Below are 15,409 nucleotides of genomic sequence, written 5' to 3'. Positions count from 1 at the left end.
GGCCAATTCTTTTTGGAAAGCACATTTAATTCACTATTGCACAACTCAGAGGAGGTGGTTAGGAAGTCAGGAAGGCACTTAGGTCAACCAGGAGTACTTAACAAAGAGAAATATCTTGAAATCATGGATGGTCTAGGAATATCTGAGAGGTAAAGAACTTGACTCCTTAGGTGACAACTTGTCAGGAAGGTTCAAAGTTTCCCATTTTTGTCCACAGACCCTGAGATTGAACGTAAAATATCTCCAAAAGAACTCAGAACAAATAACTTCTTTGGGCTGTGTTTTCTGATGCTAAAATACTATTTAGGGGTTCACCCTGCTGCTGCTGCTGCTGCTAAGTCGCTTCAGTCATGTCCGACTCTGTGCAACCCCATAGACCGCAGCCCACCAGGCTCCGCCATCCCTGGGATTCTCCAGGCAAGAACACTGGAGTGGGTTGCCATTTCCTTCTCCCAATGTGTGAAAGTGAAAAGTGAAAGTGAAGTCGCTCAGTCGTGTCCGACTAGTAGCGACCCTATGGACTGCAGCCCACCAGGTTCCTCTGTCCATGCGATTTTCTAGGCAAGAGTACTGGAGTGGCTTGCCAGGGTTCACCCTACATGACGTCAAAACTGACTGCTATTTGCTAGCTCATGAACACAGCTATGGTTTCTCCCCACATATAAACGTACTGATCTTCAAAGCCTGTAAGCCTCATTTCAGAAGCTCAGAAAGATTCCTACTAATTTTTTCCTCCTTAGGATACAGTTTTCTCCTCCTTTGGTATCATTTCTTCAAATAAACCATCTTATTTAAAGAAAATGACTTCTACTTCAATGGAGTCTTTTCTCAGGAGCCGTTAGAATTAGATTCTAAACTTCCTGGATTTATAATCATCTCTTCCCATTTATCCCTCTACAACACTACCATTCCCTATGGGAAGAAGTAATCCATGAGTGACACCGGGCTCAGATATCTGCCCCATTCCTAATCCCAAGGTTTATTCTCAATGTTAACACATGGATACAGAACACACACTTCAGCTAGTTCTTATGGATTCCTTTTCCCCAATACATGGATTAAACCATGTGCAAAGTGAACAAAGAAATAATAACTAAGTGGAGTTTAAGTGCTATATCAGGAGATGTAACTGCTAACAAAAGTTGGAAAAGGGTGTTCTCAGAGAAGGTAGAATGAGGCTTTTTTCATTGAGAAAGGTGATATGGGAAGCCACCTGCTCTTGCCAGAGCCAGATCTCCCAAATGAAAAAACAAATAGTATCAACATCCCACAGAATCTTGACTGCCTACTTGATGCCACAGTAAGTCCCAGCATTATGGAATGTAGATACTGACAGAGACCTCCTAGATTGACTAGGCCAAATCCATCATTTTTCAAATTAGAAAACTGAGCCCCAGGGAGAAGACTTGCCTTAATTAAAGTTAAAGCTCCTTAGCTGTAACACTGAGGTCAGGACCTAGATTTTTTGATCATCAGACCCCTGTTTTTATAGGCCCTTCCCTTTTTCTTGGGGAATGGTGGTGGTGGTGAATGTTGAACAAATGTAAACACCAATGGAGCAACTGCTTTTGCTAGGAAAAAAAAAAAAAAAGCACAGCCCATTTTCCTCCTCCTCCTTGGGAGGGGTCTAGTATATCCATGTGTCTAACCCTGCAGGCTCCCAGAATGACAGAGCCCTTACAGACCGAGCAACGGGGTAGCAACTTCTTATGAATGATGCCAAGTGGGAGTGTCTGCACCCAGCTCAAGTCAGTGTGGCTTTTCATTATTGTCTTCCTCATTATCAAATAAAATTACAAATATAATGCAAGTGTGTTTATATATATGCTCCTTTAGATTCAGCAAGCCTCATCCTGATTTGGTGTCCCAATAAGAAAAACAAAATTCCACTTGTGGCCTCTCAAAGACTGAGTTCAAATGAGGTTGCCCAACCCAGAGGAGGATGGCCCACACAAGCCGATACACTTGGCCCACCATTCCACCCTGGCACTTATGCCCAGCAGACTCAGTCCCATGGGAATGATTCCTTCACAAGACACCCAAGAGGTAGATAAATGCAATCAGCCCCATGGGTGGGTGTAGCACATAGAAGCACAGAATTGGGTGTGTAGAGGTGCCTTGAACGTAGGACAGAAGGCCTGAAGGGTGAGGCCAGACCTCTGACTCTAACCATAGCACTCTCCCTGGAAGAAAAGCCTTTGGTCATGAGAGAAATTCCCAGTATATGTGCGAGCATGTGTGCTTGGTCACTTCAGTTGTGTCTGACTCCACGACCCCATGAATTGTAGGGTGCCAGGCTCCTCTGTCCATGGGATTCTCCAGGCAAGAATACTGGAGTGGATTGCCATGCCCTCCTCCAAGGGATCTTCCTAACTCAGATATCAAACCCATGCTTTCTGCATCTCCTGCATTGCAGGCAGATTCCTTACCCACTGAGCCACCTGAGAAGCCCCTCCCAGTACATAGCAAATGTCTCTAGCAGTGAAAAGATGGGATGGGAGCCAAAGAGGTGATGCTGGCTAAGGGTGACACACAACTTCTAAAGGAACCTCTAGGGTGGAGGTACCAATAAGGCATATCTGAAGGGTTGTGATCATGAACGGGGGAGCCCGGGCACCTTAACCCCAGGTCATGCATGTCCCCACCCCCCACCACCAGCCTATCTCCCAACAGAGCGAAGACTAGACAGCAAGGACTTCCCTTAGTAGAGAACTATGATGGGCTGAGGTGACGGCAAAGACAGGCAGGCCTGATGGTTCAGCTTTCGCCTAATGTCTCCCTCCGCCTGAGGGAAGGGACAGGAGACGGAGGCTCAAATGACACAACAAGGCCTCAAAACCCGGCAGCTCCTACCAGAGCTGCTGAGAGTCAGGCCCGAGAACCAGAAATACACGGTTAAACCAGGGTCCCTCTCTCTGGAACGAGAGTCCTCGGCCCTGCCCTCCTCTTCAAGAGACTGTCCTGAGAGGGAAAGTTGGCTTCCCACTGAGGTAATAAAGAACACCTGCTCAGCGATGTAGGTCGCCCTCAGGTTAAGCAGGAAAACTCCCTGAAGGAAGGAGGCATTCTGAGGATAAAGACTGAGGAGCTTCACTCACCTGGGACACAGGTTTTAAATTATACACTTCCCCACGCGTATCACACTCACACACACACACACACACACAGACCCACATTCTTCCAACCCACCCCGCTCCAAGCCCTCAATCCCGCCCCACAGGTATTGCCCCCTGTAAACATGACAGCAGAGACGTCCACAATCCTGGGACAGTCCAAGAGCGATCCTGGGGTGACTGCTCATTAAGTGCCCCGGTAGGTGATGTTGGTGAAGGTGGACGTGGCCTCTTTATACAGTGGGTTGTTGGCCTGCAGAGAGAACAGAAAAGTGTCTTACAGCAAATTCCTCAATTCTTGCCTATCCTGGAGGTTTCCTTGTTATCTGAGAAGTTTACCCACAACACTCTTCTCTGATATACCATCGATGAACAGTGTGATGCTTGTAATACTCACACATTTGCTCTTACAGAGGGAATGGGTAGGAAACAAGAGAAGAGAGAAAATGGCATGTCATCCTTCCACCATTCCTGAGGGGTTAAATTCAGCCCATCACTCTTGGGGATCCCAAAACCCTTCAAGATTAACTTTTGCTGCTGTTGCTGCTAAGTCGCTTCAGTCATGTCCGACTCTGCGATCCCATAGATGGCAGCCCACCAGGATCCCCTGTCCCTGGGATTCTCCAGGCAAGAACACTGGAGTGGGTTGCCATTTCCTTCTCCTCAAGATTAGCTTTTCTGTTCAGTTGCTCAGTCGTGTCCGACTCTTTGCGACCCCGTGGACTGTAGCCTACCAGGCATCTCCGTCCATGGGATTCTCCAGGCAAGAATACTGGAGTGGGTTACCATTTCCTTCTCCAGGGGATCTTCCCAACCCAGGGATCGAACCCGGGTCTCCCGCATTGGAGGCAGACGCTTTAACCTCTGAGCCACCTCCTTCTCTTCTGAACTCTCTTTCTTCCTTTTGCCCGCCTTTTTTTCTTTGTTGTGACTGTGATAGGGGACTCAGGCAAAGAAGATAGGTGTAGCAGGTGATGGTTGGAATACAGAGGACCACTTTTACTCAAATGATTCTTAATCTGTACTCATCTTATCCCTCAAGCCTTGCCCACAAACTGTCACATTATCAGGAAAGAGACCCTCACTAGGTCTCCCAAACTATTTTCTAAAACAAAGTGACAAACCCCATTAGGTCTAATAGTCCTTAGTGGTAGGTAGCCTCAAGAAACACAACACATTCTCATATGCCTCAGAGGGTCAGGATTTCTACACTGTCTGAGCAGAAATATCTCAACTTCTTGGAATCCTTGAGTTCAAAGGCCTGAGGTCACCATCAGATGGGAACAAACTTTCAACCTAACCTCGGATATTCAGTGAAGTCATTCACTTGGAAATCCAGGAAAAAGTTAAAATGTGGAACATGAGTCAAAGGAGAGTAAGCTTAAGTATATCAAAGTTTCTCAATTAAAAGCTTGTTTGATTAAATTCAATCAGGATAAACTGCAGGGAGCATTCTTTTAAGAGGCTGATACAAAAAGTAATTCCTGTCATAACCTAGTTCCCTCCCATAATCAAGGAAGTTGCTAAATTTCTCTATATTCAGTTTCTTTATCTATAAAATGGGGATAGTAATGTTATCTATCACATAGGGCTGTTACAGGAAGGAAATAAGTTAGTACATAAAAACCATTTAGGACAGTTCCTGGTACATGGTAAATCTTAAGCAAATGTTAGCTGTTATCATTTGTTTCTGTTTCTGTTTAATGCTTTGGACTTCATCACTATAGAGTGGATTACTATATGTCCTCAATGTAGGATTCTCAAGTCTGTCTTATCTTACTCACTTGGAGAGTAAGTGTCCTTTTCCCTGCTACCAGGACAGAGCTGAGCCCTGTCTGTGCTCAGTTGGTGTTCACCGATGTCACAGAGAAGGAATCAGATGGTTTCCAGGAAGCATAATGACAATAGGAGAGTTAGTCCATCTCTCAACTTCCAGAAAAAGGCTAACTGGGAAACTGTGGTGCTGGCTGAACCCCACCTACCCTACATAAGCATCTACTACTTCCACTTCAGACTCTTGAACCAACAACTTAAGAAAATGCCCGGCCCGGCCTCTTACAGTGTCCCATTTGGCTCTGGCTCTCTCTTCTTCAAATTTAGCAAACTCCTTCCGGTCATGGATGGTGATGAGGAGCTTCCAGATGAGCAGAGTCGCAAGGCCGATGAGCAGAATGGCCCCCATCACGGATAGCAAGACCACCAGGATGTCAGGGCCTTTGGGACACTCTGTCAGGAGAGAGCACAGAGCAAGGTGGTTGGGAATGGAGTAGGAATCATTTGAATTGGTCACAAATAAGATCTTCTCGACAAAGGAATATAGTAATGGAGTGTTCTCCAAAGGAAACAGAACTTACAAAATAAGCCTATTAATTTTTTAAAGGAGGGGGGTAAAATCCTTAAAGCAGCAATCATCTGTCCTGAGTGGTTTAAATCAAAGGTCATTAGCTGGTCATCCACAAGCAGAATCTAGCCTACTTGGTGAGAGTACACACAAATGTTCATTAAAAACTCGATTTGGGGAGTTTCCTGGTGGTTCAATGGTGGTTAAGGCTCTAAGCTCCCAATGCAGGAGCCCAGGTTCAATTCCCAACCAGGGAACTAGATCCCACATGCTGCAACCAGGAGTTCACAAGCCACAACTAAAGATCCCACAGGTTGCAATGAAGACCTGGCGCAGCCAAATAAAGAAAACATTTGATTTTGCCGGCAACATTAATCCAGGAGATTCTCCCCCTAAAATTTCAGATTCTTCTTCTCTTTAGGAAAAAGAAAAGTCAAAAGATCTAGAAACACTGAATTTAGACTTTTATAGGGTTTCAAACAGCTAGGGCTGAGGAGCAGCTGCCCCTTTTAGTCGGAACACACTTTTTTTTTTAGTTTGCCAGACTCCTCACCACTCTTTCTTTTCTGCACTAAACAGAGGCGAAGTGTGACTTTGTCACTGAGTCTGTGCCCCTGTGGACTCTGGAGCCAGATGTTTGGGAGTAAATCCTGGCTATGTGACCTTTAATAAATTATTTCACCTTTCTGGGTGTCTGTTTTCCGTTTCTCCAAATCTAACAGTAATAGCCCTGATTTCAAAAACGTATTATGAGTAATAGTTAAGGAATAATTAAGGACTTCTCTCGTGGTACAGTGGATAAGAATACACTTGCTAATGCAGGCAACACGAGTTCGATCCTGAGTCCAGGAAGATTCCACATGCCATGGGCAACTAAAAAGTGCACGCACCACAACTATTGAGCCTGCACGCCCAGAGCCTGTGCTCAGCAAGAAGCCACCACAATGAAAAGCCCAAACACTGCAACTGGAGAGTAGCCCCGACTCGTGGCAACTGGAGAAAGCCTGTGCACAGCAATGAAGACCTGCCCAGTGCAACCAAAATAAATAAATAAAACAAAAATTTTTTAAATCTTAAAAAAGGAATAATTAAGTTAAATATATTTAAGGAACTCAGAACAGTGCATGGCACAGAGTCAGAGCGCAATAAATATCAGCTATCATTATTGCTGGTATCCATGTTATCCGAGGCTGTTTTCTCTAATTTATTTACCCAGCTCCTCCTTGAGTTTGAGCTGGGTATTTGAGTTAGTTACTCTAGTTCAGATATTTATAACCCCCGAGGGCTGGGAACCTAATGACCTTTTTAACATACTTCGAAACTAGGAGGTCTGCCAACCAAGACAATATTTTGGGTTTCTTCCCAAAATATTTAGTCATCTAAAATCCTCACCCTGTTGAGAACCAACTTCCTGTTCAACCCCAGTCAACAACCAACATAAACAGAGGTACGACGTCAGCCCTCTGAGGGCCAAGTTGAGTATGCTCTGAACAGCTCCATTTCCCCTAAACCACAGATGTCTGATGAGTGACTTCACTCCAGTAACTTCTCAGGTGTTATATAATTAGGTGTTTGTATATCTGAGTATTGATGGGTCTAAAGAGATGTCACACCTACTTTCCACACTGTCTCCCACCTTCTTCTCTAAACATACACACTATGTTCACCACACATGACCCAAAAACAACCACCACCACAACCCAAGCTGGCTATTTCCTATCCCACCAAATTATAACCTGTCTATAATTAAACGAACGTCTGGAAAGAGGCTATGAGATCCCAATGTCTGAGTTCCCAGGGATGAAGAGTCCCAGTTCTTCTGGGAAAAGCAGCTATGAATTCTCTGGAAGACTGAGGTAGGGCTGACCCTCAAACCTCAAAGTGAAATTGCTTCAATTTTACATGTCAGTATGGCCAGGACAGGTAGAAAGCCAGCTCTTCAGGGGAAAAATTAAACCTGTTAACTATACATCCTAAAAGGGGTGGACGGCAGGTTTCCTGGAAACAGATACAAGACCAGGTGGTCTCTGAAGTGCCTTCCCAGCCACAGTGATGATGACCCATGATGGATGATGACCGAAAGTCAGGGACGACTGGGGAGGGTTAGCAGAATTGACCAACAAAAGTACAGGAAGTCCAGTTTAATTAGAATTTCAGATAAATAACAAATAACTTTTTAAGTATGTACCACATCTTGCATAGGACATATTTTACTTTTTTATTGAAGTATAATTACTTTACAAAGTTGTGTTAGTTTCTGCTGTACAACAAAGTGAAATCAACTATATGTATACATATATCCCCTCCCTTCCACACAACCCACATCTCAACCTTCTAGGTCATCGCAGAGCACCAAGCTGAGTTCCCTGTGCTATACAGCAGCTTCCTACTAGTTATCTATTTTACGCCTAGCAGCGTATATATTAATATGTCAATCCTAGTCTCCCAGTTCGTCTCACCCTCCCCTTCCCCCTCAAGTCCACATGTCCATTCTCTATGTCTGTGTCTCTATTCCCGTCCTGGAAATAGGTTCATCTGTATCACTTTTCTAGATTCTACATATATGTGTTCATATACAATATTTGTTTTTCTCTTTCTTTCTTCACTCTGTATGACAGACTCTAGGTCCATCCGTATCTCTACAAATGACCCAATTTCATTCCTTTTCGTGGCTGAGTAATATTCCATTGTACATATGTACCATAACTTCCCCCTGAGAAAACTGTAATTCAAAAGGACACATGTACCCCAATGCTCACTGCAGCACTATTTTCAATAGCCAGGACATGGAAACAACCTAAATGTCCAATGGCAGGCATACTGTATTTTATCAGACAACCCTATCTGGAAGTGATGAGGGCCTAGCTCAAAGATCATTCCCTGACCACTTGGCTAATGTCAAACTCTTTAGTGGTGCCCTCTTCACAGCCCTGTAGTGGCTCAGCCCTTCAAAGAGAACGTCTGCAAGGGCAAGAGTTAGGGAAGCAAATGAGAATAATCTCCTCCTAGACTGCGGGCCCCAGATGCTACCTTTTACTCAAAACCAGAGCCCCTGAAAATGATTGGAGGCCAGGGTGAGAGGAGAGGCAGAACTTGGAATTCAAGGCAACAAGCTGAGAAATGCAGGTCTGGGGACCTGTCTCCTAATGTGGAGGAAGGGCCATACTGGCAGTAAGCCTAAAAAGTTACCCTTCACTCTGTTAACTAGTGATGTGTCACCATCCCAGTTATCATCATCTTTGTTTACCAGGACTCCCAGCAATAGTTTTCAGTCTCAGAGTACCAGGTCAAATGATTTTTGTGAGTGTTACAGCAGGAGCACCAGCCAGATTGTTATAGCAAAGAGAGGAGGTAATGTTAAACCCGAAAAAAGAGCACACTGCATTTTTGAGATGAGAAGGGACACAAGGACAGATAGGGTGGGTGTGGAAAAATCCGTTTAACCCGTTAACACAGGTGGATGAGAAAGTACGAGGAAGTCGTGCTGAAACTAACCTACATCTACTTCCCCAGAGATAGTGGGCTGGCCAAAAAGTTCATTCGGATTTTTCCATACCATCCTATTTGAAATCCTGAATGAATTTTTAGGCCAACCCAGTACATACCCAGACTCTTTCCTCTCCACTTCCCCATGTCAGTGTTCCCTTGAGTCACAAAATAAAGCTAAGGTGATACCCTTTCTTTACCTTTCTTCTCCCTTATAAAAGATGAGTGCCCTGGAGAGACTGATAAACAATATCACAAATGGGGACCCCATGCTCTCCTCTACCAACAGGGAGGACAACACCCCCAGTGACATAGATGCAGTCCTTTTCCCACTTTCAACCACTCCTGTCTTTAAGCAGGCAAAATTCTCCCAACAGATATCAAGATGTATATGAGTCTGCCTGTCTCGTGGGCATAACCCGTCCTATGCATTCATTCAAAAACTGTGTATGAAGTATCTTCTCTGTAAATAACTGAGCCAGGTATAGAGATATTATAACAATAGATAAGACAGACACAATTCCTGTGTTCAAGGAACATATAGTCACCTGAAGAAGACAGGAGATTAAAGAAGCAATTTTTTTCTTTGACTGAGGTTTGTGGGATCTTAGTTCCCCAACCAGGGACCAAACCTGGGCCCCTAGAAGTGGAAGCACAGAGTTTTAACCACTGGACCATCAGGGAATTCCCTAAAGAAGCAATATAACAACTTAGCCAGTCTAAAGGGAAGCACAGTGATCCAATGCAGGGGGTGTGAGTTCGATGCCTGGTCGGGGAGCCAAGATCCCACATGCTTTGTAGCTAAAAACACAAAACAGAAAACAGAAGTAATGTTGTAGCAAATTCAATAAAGACTTTCAAAATGGTCCACACCAAAAAAAAAAAAAATCTTTAAAAAAAGTGGGTGGGGGTGGGGGGCAAAGCACAGCTGCTCTGAAAATCAAAGATATGTACCAAACCTAATCAGAATGGATGCTGGAGGAGGTCTGAGATGGCTCATCTGGGAAGTGCCATGTCTAAAACATCAGGGAATATATCGCAATTACCAGGAGCACTAACAAGGAACAGAGAGGCATTGGCTTGTAGAATTAAGACAGGGTTCAGAACTCTGGATTTTTTAACAAGGGAACATACAAAAGTTCAAGAACCATTGCCCTCAAACAGGGACCAGCAAACAGCCCAGTGAGCCAAATGCAGCTGGCCACCTGGTTTGGAAAACACACTCAGATGCCTTCATTTGCATATAGTCTATGGCTGCTTTCTTGCTACCGTGTCAGAGTTGACTAGTCACCGCAGAGACCATCTGGTTCACAAACCCTAAAATATTTAACATCTGGCCCTTTACAGAAACAGTTTGCCGGTCCCTGGTCTAAAGAATGATTTGAAGAAACTCCTACAGCTGTAAAGAATGTCAAGTGACCAACTGATTTAGCCTCTGCCTTCAGAGATTGTTCCTTCATTCCAGAAAGTTCTGGTCCACCCCTCCCATCCCCCATGCCCACCATACCATAGCCCTTATCCCCCTGCAGTGTCATGACTGCTTTACACGCCTCTCTCATCCATGGCCTGTGAGTTCCACACCTGCCTTCATTACTACTACATCCCCAGCACCTAGCCCATGCCTGATGTATAATAAGTACTCAAGAATACTGTCTAATGATTGGGACTTCTCCAACAGTCCAGTGGTTAAGACTCCGCCTTCCAATGCAGGGGGTACAGGTTCGATCCCTAGTCAGGGAATTAAGATCACACATGCTGAGTGGTGTGGTGAAAAAAAAAAGTCTAATGATTCATACCTTCATCTGTTGTTTAAGGGAAAGAAAGGAGATAAAGAAAATAAGGGGAAACAAGCAAATCTACTGCGCTGGATGGTGACAAACCCGTGGTGGGTGTGTGTATGATACAATGGGCTCTCCTGCCTCCAGAGGGTCCTGAGAGCAAGCATTAACTTTTCAGTGTTGGAGGCAGCCTCAAATCCTTCACCACATCACATGGTAAAGCTGGTAAGGTGAAGACCTCAAACCTCAGGCCTTCCTCTGAAGCAGTAAGCAGGTTGTTCCTGACAACCATTTAATTCTTAGTAGAACAGATGCCTTATGCTGAAAAGCGCTAGAATTTAAATTCCTTACCTCTTCCTTACGTCATCTCATAAAACACCAGGCTATCATCTGTTCCTTGATGAGCTCCACACCTACCCTCTTCCTCTCCTTACCCACCTTTTTATTCTTCTATCTCCTCAATTATCAGGTCATTTTCTTGCTAATGTCTGTATTTATATACCCCACACTCAGAGGACAAGCCCTGATCTATCACATGTAAGATCAGGTTTCACCTGGATGCTCTGTTTAAGAGGAATGATGGATGGAACTAACTGTCTAATATTGGTCTCACTCTCTCTTGGGGAAGGGTCGGGACCCTCGGGGTTCACTCACCTGGCTCTTCCACTACATACAAAATGGACTTTCCACTGGAGTCTTCGTAGTACTGGAATCTGACGACACAGTCATCCTCATTCTTGTAGGTACAATTCACAGCATCCTTGCCAGTGTCCTCTGAGAGAGGAGGAAAGATGAGAGAATGAAAAACAGGTCAATCCCTGAAAAATGGAGCCACCCCCAAGTCCAGTCTTGAGACTTCTGGGAAAGCGTGTGACAGGACATTAGGCAACATGCTCGGAGATGGCTGTCATGCCTGGCAATTGCTTCTAGATGACTCTCACTGCTGTATTAGTACTTTGTCCCTCACAAAGTACTTTCTGGTTCTTATTCCTGCCTCTGGAAGGGATATGACATAACAGTATTACAGTCTGATTCAAAGCCTGGCTCTATCACCTCCCAGCTGTGTCATCTTGGGTAAGTTACCGGACCTCATCGAATCTCTTTCTTCTTCTACAGCAGAAAAGATACCTTCACTCACAAGGACAGTTGAGAATCAAACAGCATAAACCACCTAACACACAGTGGGTGTTCCCTTTCCTCTCTTTCCTTTCTCTGTTTGCTCAATGATTCCCAAAAGTTTGTTTACTCAACCCTTACATTTCTTCTATTTCTGCTTTCTATCCGGTGTTCCTCCCCAGAACCATCTCTTTTTCTCTGACTCTCATCATGTCTTGTTGGCTTCATCCCTTCCAACTCTAAAACCTGTTATTCTGACTGTGATACTATGGGTTACCCTCCACCAACTGCGCTATGCCCTCCACCAGCTTCGCTATGCCCTCCACCAGCTTCACTATGCCCTCCACCAGCTTTACCAGATGGATAACTCTGACACATGATGAGATTAAGCAAATGTACCAAGGTCACACAGCAAATAAGTGATGGAGCAGAACCAGGACATGAGTCTCAAGCACACCCTACAGAGCCCTCAGTAAACCAGTGGTATTACAGGACAATGCAAAGAGTAAGGATTTCAAGATTTAGTTCCAACCTTAACTCACCACTAGTTTGCTTTGTGAAAGTGACAACTTTCTTGAGATTCAATTTTCTTATCCTCAAAAATGAAGTTAACAATAGTACTAAGTTCTTTACTAGGTTATTGGGAGAAGAATAAGGTACTGTGCACAAAAAGATACTTTTGTCATTTGTATAAGTTATAAAATTCCATACAAAGAAGCATTTATTTTTATGATTATCATGGTGGAGGATGGGGGTATTTATCAACTAACTTATGATACTCATCTAGTCTAGATGATAAAAATCTCTCCTATCAGCAGCTTCTTTTTTTTTTTTAATCATAGCAAGCCTGGTCTCCTCCAGAGGAAAAACTGTCTCTTCAAACTCAATTCCCAAATCATTATTACTCCAGACCCACTTCAGACATTAGCCAAAGGATCCAGAGATCTGACTCTTTCCCAAAGCACCCCCATCCTGAACCTGGCTGGCTAGCTGTGTCTTCCTGTGGCTCTCACTGAACATGTGTTTCCTTCCTTCATGTGAGATCGCTATCTCTCAGCATCACCCAAGGTCTAACTGACCTAGATAACTACATTAGATATGTGACAGCAACAAAGAGCAACTCCTTTTAAGTCAAGATGAAGTACAAACCAGAATAACTGCAGGCAAGAATTTTGTTCCTCACTGTATTTCTGTCATATGCCAGGAGGGGCTCCCAAAAGCCAAAAGGGCTTCAGGCTAATAATTTTGGCTCCAAATCCATAAAGGTGAAGGTTTCCCTCTATATCTGCAGACCTGTATGCTGAACCTTGCTTAACATTCTGAGGTAAACTTGTGTGTTCAGTCATGTCCCACTCTTTGCAGCCCCATGGACTAAAGCCCGCCAGGCTCCTCTGTCCATGGAATTTTCCAGGCAAGAATACTGGAGTGAGTTGCCATTTCCTATTTATTCCAGAGGATCTTCCCAACCCAGGACTCGAATCCATGTCTCTTGTATCTTCTGCATTGGCAGGCAGATTCTTTACCACTGAGCCACCTGGAAACCCCTTAGTAAATGCTTACTGGCCTACTAAACTAAGATTATCATGGGCAACTACTTCTTTACTCTGTACCTCAGTTTCTTCACCTGTAAAATGGGGTACATCATCTTTCTTTCCTTGGGGTAGTAAAGCTAGGGTTGCCAGATTTATACATACTTTAAAAGTTCTTTGTAGGGTTTTGCTGAGCCCATGGGCTCTAGGAAGTAAAAGGGGAGTGGATTACTGAACACATTAGCAGAAAGACTCTCAGGGAAGCTAGCTTTTAGGAAGGACCTACTGTGTATCAGGCCTGCACAGTATATACCTTTGAGGTAGGAATTACTCTTCCATTTTACAGATGAAGAGTTGGATAGTTTCTGGGTTTAAACGGGAAAAACCTAGAACATGGGTGTGCACTCTATGACTTGCTGAACTTACTAAGTTCCTTCACAGGCTCAATCTCATCACGACAATAACGGTTGCAGGTATTTTCCTCGTTGAGGGCTCCCCGGTTAAACTTCTTACATTCCACACACTCCCTAAAAGAGAGGGGACACAGGGGTGAAGGCAGGGAAGGAAGAACCCTAAGTGTGCCACAGTCTGGCTCTGCCTGCCATATACCCAGAAAGCTGCCCCACCCCGAAAACAGACACAGAAATAAAGACATTTGTAAGACAACCGTGGGGGACCCAGAAAGTCGCATCTGGAGTTCAGGGGTGGGACTGCCCTAACTGACAGGTAAGGCTGGTAGGCAGAGGCCTCCAGGAACTTTATTAAACCTCTTTATGTCCCATCCAAGACTGTGACAGGATGGCGAACCCCATGCCACTTCTGGGAGCCCTAAAGTCGAAACCGGTCTCCTAATTCGGGGGCCTGGCGCAAAACACAAATGTCAGTCCCTTATTCAAAAATTAGTAGAGGGCTTCCCTGGTGGTCCAGTGGTTGGGAGTCTGCTGACAATACAGGGGACACAGGTTCAATCCTTGGTCCGGGAAGATCCCACATAATACAAGGCAGCTGAGTCCTGGCGCCACAACTACTGAGCCCGCCTGCTGCAACCGCTGAAGCCGTGCACCCTAGGGCCTGAGCTCCGCAACGAGTGAAGCCACCGCAATGAAAAGCCCGCAATGCACAACTAAGGAGTAGCCCCTGCTCACCACAAGTAGAGAAAGCTCTTGCGCAGCAATGAAGACCCAGTGCAGCCATAAATAAATAAATGATTTTTTTAATTAGGAAGAATTTCAAAACAGTGGCAGTAGAGCATTAAACAAAATGTGAGGCCCTTCTAAGCACAGGGTGCTGTACAAATGTGCAGGCTGCACACCCATGAGTCCAGCCCGGCTGAAGCAGTAAGAGAAACAGTGGGGCCATGGACTTGGGTTGATGGGACTTCCTCTGCCCCCAGCTGAATGATGTTGGTAGTGGTGAACGTCTCCTGTTTCACACATAATTCTAGCCCCACATCCTTCACAAAATCAGAACCTCAGCACTGGAACATTCCCCAGGAGTTATCTGGTTTAGCCTTCCTCCCAACTCAGGGATTCAGGATCCCACCTAAAAGAGAGGTTTCTCTAACTTCAGTCCAGCTGGTACCACTCTGTTCCCTTCACCCCTGGCTCTATCTCCAGCTTTCCCTCCAGTTTTCAATGGAAAGATGAAAGTTAGTCCTTTGCTGGAACAGACTCCTCTCTCTCTAAAGCTCTGGTGAGTAAAAGACAGAACCTGCATAGTGTGGGGGACCCTCTCCCCCATTCCAGACACCAACTCTCTCCAACTCACGTCTCTGCCCACTCACTTCTTAAAGGTGCAGGCATCAGGGCAGGTGGGACACTTCTCACAGGTGTCCCCATAGGAGCCGGGCTGGATGCAGACGCAGCTGCCGCACTCACACTTGCCCCGCCCGCTGCACAGCAACCCGTTGCTGGACATGCAGGTGTCCGTGCGTGTGGTACAGTTGCAGTAGTAGCCGGTCCAGTCGGAGTCACACAGGCAGTCCCCACAGCTGCACTGGCCATGGCCTGAAAACACACAGCCCAAGGGGGCAGACCAGTCAGTGAG

At 45.1% G+C, this 15,409-nt stretch overlaps 1 protein-coding gene across 2 annotated transcripts in view; it reads right to left on the bottom strand.

Annotated features, from left to right (window-relative positions):
* Positions 1-6: 6 nt before the first annotated feature.
* ITGB3 (integrin subunit beta 3) overlaps positions 7-15,409 on the bottom strand; it is a 63,855-nt gene continuing 48,452 nt past the window's right edge. For both annotated transcript variants that reach the window (XM_055408140.2, XM_088829188.1), the window contains exons 11-15: positions 15,147-15,369; positions 13,790-13,890; positions 11,373-11,492; positions 5,173-5,339; positions 7-3,366 (exon numbers count right to left, since the gene is read on the bottom strand). In XM_055408140.2, the coding sequence (XP_055264115.2) occupies positions 3,301-3,366; positions 5,173-5,339; positions 11,373-11,492; positions 13,790-13,890; positions 15,147-15,369 (677 nt within the window). In that variant the 3' untranslated portion in view covers positions 7-3,300. The remainder of the gene's footprint in view (positions 3,367-5,172; positions 5,340-11,372; positions 11,493-13,789; positions 13,891-15,146; positions 15,370-15,409) is intronic.

Source organism: Moschus berezovskii, chromosome 20, assembly GCF_049115385.1.
Source record: "Moschus berezovskii isolate FMDL1 chromosome 20, NW_MosBer_1.0, whole genome shotgun sequence".
NCBI classification, from domain to species: domain Eukaryota; kingdom Metazoa; phylum Chordata; class Mammalia; order Artiodactyla; family Moschidae; genus Moschus; species Moschus berezovskii.
Note: the sequence above shows the minus strand (reverse complement) of the source record. Positions and strands in the feature narration are given on the sequence as shown.